Consider the following 5,383-nt stretch of genomic DNA (forward strand, 5'->3'; position numbering starts at 1 on the left):
ACAGCTTCCAAGATGAAGACCCTCCATGACGCTCCAATCAAGTGTCAGGACATCTTTAAAGTCTTACCTGACCAAAAGGAAACTGAAGAGGTTCATACCCAACATGAGGTGAGGCGGCTTGAAACAGCTTCCAAGATGAAGACCCTCCATGACGCTCCAACCAAGGATCAGGACATCTGTGAAGTCTTACACAGAGTCAGAGTGGTTCTGATGAACGGCGTCGCTGGCGTTGGAAAAACCTTCTCAGTGCTGAAGTTCACTCTGGACTGGGCACAGCGCTCCAACAACCAAGATATCAGTCTGCTGATTCTGTTCTCGTTCAGGTCACTGAACTTGATCAAAGATGAGCAGTACAGTCTGCTCATGCTGATCCATGTTTTCTATCCAACATTACAGAAGCTCACAGCAGAGAAGCTCGCTGGCTGTAAAGTTCTGTTCATCTTTGACGGCCTGGATGAAAGCAGACTTTCACTGGATTTCAGCAACAGTGAGGTCGTGTCTGATGTCACACAGAAGTCATCAGTCGGCGTGCTGTTGACAAACCTCATCAAGGGGAAGCTGCTTCCCTCGGCTCTCATCTGGATAACTACCCGACCTGCAGCAGCCAATCAGATCCCTCCTTCATGTGTGGACAGGGTAACAGAAGTACGAGGCTTCACTGACCCCCAGAAGGAGGAGTACTTCAGGAGGAGATTCAGTGATGAAGAGCAGTCCAGCACAATCATCTCACACATCAAGACATCCAGGAGCCTCCACATCATGTGTCACATCCCAGTCTTCTGCTGGATCACTGCTACAGTTCTGGACCGCATGTTGACTACAGACCAGAGAGGAGAGCTGCCCAAGACCCTGACTGACATGTACTCACACTTCCTGCTGGTTCAGACAAAGAGGAAGAAGAACAAGTATGATGAGGGACATGAGACGAGTCCACAGGAGCTGACGAAGGCTGACAGGAACCTTCTTCTGAAGCTGGGGAGGCTGGCGTTTGAACAACTGGAGAAAGGACACATCATGTTCTACCAAGAAGACCTGGAGCAGTGTGGTCTTGATGTCACAGAGGCCTCGGTGTTATCAGGAGTTTGTACAGAGATCTTCAAAAGAGAGAGTGTGATCTTCCAGAAATCAGTCTACAGCTTTGTTCATCTGAGCGTTCAGGAGTTTCTGGCTGCAGTCTACATGTACCACTGTTACACCAGCAGGAAGACAAAGGTAGTGGAGGACTTCCTGGGAGGAGACTACAGTTACTACAGTTACTCATCTCTGGATGACTTCCTGAAGAGAGCCATGGAGAAATCTCTCAGTAGTAAAAATGGCCACCTGGACCTGTTTGTCCGCTTCCTTCATGGCCTCTCTCTGGAGTCCAACCAGAGTCTCTTAGGAGGTCTGCTGGGTCAGACAGACAACAGTCCTAAAACCATCCAGAGAGTCATCAACAACCTGAAGAAGATGAACAGTGGTGATATCTCTCCTGACAGAAGCATCAACATCTTCCACTGTCTGATGGAGATGAACGACCGCTCAGTACATCAGGAGATCCAAGAGTTCCTGAAGTCAGAGAACAGATCAAAGAAGAAACTCTCTGAGATCCACTGCTCAGCTCTGGCCTACATGCTGCAGATGTCAGAGGAGGTTCTGGATGAGTTGGACCTGGAGAAGTACAACACATCAGAGCAGGGACGACTGAGACTGATCCCAGCTGTGAGGAACTGCAGAAAGGCTCGGTAAGTCCAGATGTGATTAACATTATAAATCAGTGTAGATTAGTAGTTTAGTTCTTCAAATATAAATAATATAAATGTTTTATTATAGTTAAAATAGTGCTCTACTTGTTTATATGTGAAATAACATGTCAGTTATATTTAGTCTCAGATGTTGTTGAGCTGTTTAAATGTTGAGTTTAAATAATGTTGATGTTTATAGCTGTTAAGTTAATGAACAGTTATTCTATTTATTTCTAGTCATTATTGGATTTGACAGTGTTTTCTTCTCTTTCTCTTCCTTTGTGTGTTGGAGGACTCATTCAAACCTGGTGAAACACATGAAGGACTTTAGAGGTTGTGGTTGAGGTTTTATTACAGCAGCATTTTATCACAACATATATCAGTATTTTACAGTTATCAGTGAAAGCAGTAAAGTTATTATTACATGATATATAATCAGACATACAGGTAATACCTGATTTTACTCAGCAGGCTTTAAAATAAGATCTGAATCATCTTTGATTATTAGTTTCATTAGTGTTTGTGAACAGTCAGTAAATGTAGCTGCTTATGGATGTGAACCTGACAGCAGCAGGTAGCAAAGAGAGATGATCTTTCTCAACTGGAACTGTTCACTGAGCTGAACTGAGTCTAAATATCCTACAGTCACATTAAACATAGTGGACAGTAAAAGTGGTTTTCTAATCAAGATGTCCTCATGTTAACTTAGTGGAGACAGACATGGGATCAGATCACACACACACACACACACTGTGCACATTATGGAAGACTCAATGTAACTCCATGTTCTCTCCTTCATCTGCAAGATTAAAGCTAAACAAAGGTTAAAGTGTGCAGGTCTGAGAGAGAGTGATGAGAATGATTGTTTCATTCAAGCACAGTGAGACAGCATCAGCTGAACTGGGAGTGTTCTGGTAGCTTACTGGTTAAGATGCTTCCAGTATAACTGCAGCTTCCACTGATCTCTCTCCTCTTGTTTCCTGTTTATCTCTCAACTGTTGTTTTATATTAAAGGAATAAAATGATTTATTATTAATAATAATAATAATAATAATAATAATAATAATAATAATAATAATAATAATAATAATAATGGAGTCATCAGTCTGAAGCATCAGCTGGGCTTTGGGCTGGATCACCTTATCAAAGCTGGCCTGCTCAGTGTCTCCCTCTCTCTTCCACCAGCAACATCTCTTTTCTTTCTTTGCTTCATGTGTTTGTTATTGTCTACCACACATTTCCCCTCATCCATGCACTTCCCTACACTACTGATTCTACACATTACACATGGAGTTTACATTTAGTTTGTTAATAACTTACTTTAATACATTATTTTAGTTTTTGAGATTCAAACATGTGTTCTCCTTGTTAGTCTGAACCTTGAGCCACTTCATGATAATATGTTGTAATATTTGTGTCATTACAGACTTACTGCCGTTAGACTCTCAGACACTGACTGTGAAGTTGTGACCTCAGCTGTGAAGTCCAACCCTCATCTGACAGAGCTGCACCTGGATCTCAACATCCTGTCTGATTCATTAGAGAAGCTTCTGTCTGCTGTACAGGAGAGTCCAAACTGTAAACTGAAGACTCTGGGGTGAGTTCACTGACTGTAACTTTGGTAGATTGTTTTCTTTTTATTTAATTCACATCCTTCACTGTTTGGTTCATTCATTTGAATGGAGTGATTAATTCATGTTTACTGAGGACTAAATAAATAGTTTTGTATTGTTTTGTATTGTAGTTATATGATTTGTGGTGCATAAAAAGATTCAACATTTATCAATAGAAGATGAACAAAATGTACATAATATAATTTCATATAACCAAGAAATTTAAAATAAAATGTGTAATAAAATCTACTCTCTAAATGATTTGAAGATTTACTTAATAATTTCATAACAGTGATGTTCCTGTCAGTGGAAAAAATGAAGTAGACTTTAATTAACAAGTTTAAATGAATATTATTTATGCTTAAATATGATTAACATTTACTTCATATCTTCAGGAATGTTAAGTTGAGAGAATTTGGCTTCTGACAAGGTCCCGAACAATTGCAAACTGTGAGAAAACCGTTACTCCTGTCCAAAAACCGAAAACACCGTGAGAGACACAGAATATTTTATTCACATATTCCTTAAAATGAGCGAGTAAGCTCAGTGTGAACACAGACTGAGATTCTTTTGGAAAAAAGAAGATGATTACATTAGGGTCAATGGGGAGTGAGACAGGTATTGCCGCCGGTCTCAGCCCCCCCGTTTAAATGTTGTGCAGACCCCGCCTGTCAAAGTCACATTTTATGAATCCCAACACCTATGTCTACATTTTGACAAAAAAATTATTTGTCTCCTTTTTACGGTTTGGCCGTGAGCTCGAGTTAAAAATAAAAATTAAGGTTATTTTTTACTGCTTCTCACACTCTAGCTAACTGCCGCTTCCACTCTAACTTTGAAGAAAAAGTGATTTCCACTCCTCGTTTGACTGCTCATAGTTTGAAAAGTTTATATTTTATGTAAAAATAGTTTGGTATTTTTCCAGAGAGCACAAGTTTTCCTCCGTTTTAAAGTTTTAATCACGTTTCTACGTGCAGGTATGAGAGAGCTAGGTGACTCTTCACCCCGAGGCTCCTTTCCAGCACTAATAATGGAGTCATCAGGCTGAAGCATCAGCTGGGCTTTGGGCTGGATCACCTTATCAAAGCTGGCCTGCTCAGTGTCTCCCTCTCTCTTCCACCAGCAACATCTCTTTTCTTTCTTTGCTTCATGTGTTTGTTATTGTCTAGCACACATTTCCCCTCATCCATGCACTTCCCTACACTACTGATTCTACACATTACACATGGAGTTTACATTTAGTTTGTTAATAACTTACTTTAATACATTATTTTAGTTTTTGAGATTCAAACATGTGTTCTCCTTGTTAGTCTGAACCTTGAGCCACTTCATGATAATATGTTGTAATATTTGTGTCATTACAGACTTACTGACCGTGAACTCTCAGACACTGACTGTGAAGTTGTGACCTCAGCTGTGAAGTCCAACCCTCATCTGACAGAGCTGCACCTGAGACTCGACAAACTGTCTGATTCATCAGAGAAGCTTCTGTCTGCTGTACAGGAGAGTCCAAACTGTAAACTGAAGACTCTGAAGTGAGTTCACTGACTGTAACTTGGGTAGATTGTTTTCTTTTTATTTAATTCACATCCTTCACTGTTTGGTTCATAATTTTCAGGATTATCTTGAATAATAATAATAATCTAAGAGATGAAACTAAATAATGAGCATGACAGGTTTCTTTATTGCACACTAAGAATAATAAACATGTCAATCATAAGCCGATATAATAAAACCAGAGCTCCATTAGCAGCAGCGATGCTAACGGGCACGATGAGTTGAACAGCTACCAATGTGAACTTGTCCAGTCTGCCCTGTTGCATGATGGGCCATAGCCAGCAATGCTAGAGATCAGGACTAACTTGTACTTATTAAACTAGGCAGTAACATACAATGATGATTGAAGTCAGAGATGATTGGAAGCTCCAAGGACCTCAGCAGTGACCAGAGATTAGAGAGCAGCTAAAGAATGGTGAGACTAAACATGAAGCACCAACCACCAGTTATATGCAGAGCTTAGCATAGCTGTTAGCTTTACACACCTTT

The 5,383-nt window shown here is 40.3% G+C and overlaps 1 protein-coding gene across 1 annotated transcript in view; it reads left to right on the plus strand.

Moving 5' to 3' along the window:
- Nucleotides 1-432: 432 nt before the first annotated feature.
- Nucleotides 433-5,383, plus strand: part of LOC128364207 (NLR family CARD domain-containing protein 3-like) — a gene marked incomplete at its 5' end in the record, with an annotated part of 14,953 nt that continues 10,002 nt past the window's right edge. The window contains 2 exons of the mRNA XM_053324744.1: nucleotides 433-1,724; nucleotides 3,151-3,321. Of these exons, the coding sequence (XP_053180719.1) occupies nucleotides 433-1,724; nucleotides 3,151-3,321 (1,463 nt within the window). The remainder of the gene's footprint in view (nucleotides 1,725-3,150; nucleotides 3,322-5,383) is intronic.

This window comes from Scomber japonicus, chromosome 9 (genome assembly GCF_027409825.1).
Source record: "Scomber japonicus isolate fScoJap1 chromosome 9, fScoJap1.pri, whole genome shotgun sequence".
NCBI classification, from domain to species: Eukaryota; Metazoa; Chordata; class Actinopteri; order Scombriformes; family Scombridae; genus Scomber; species Scomber japonicus.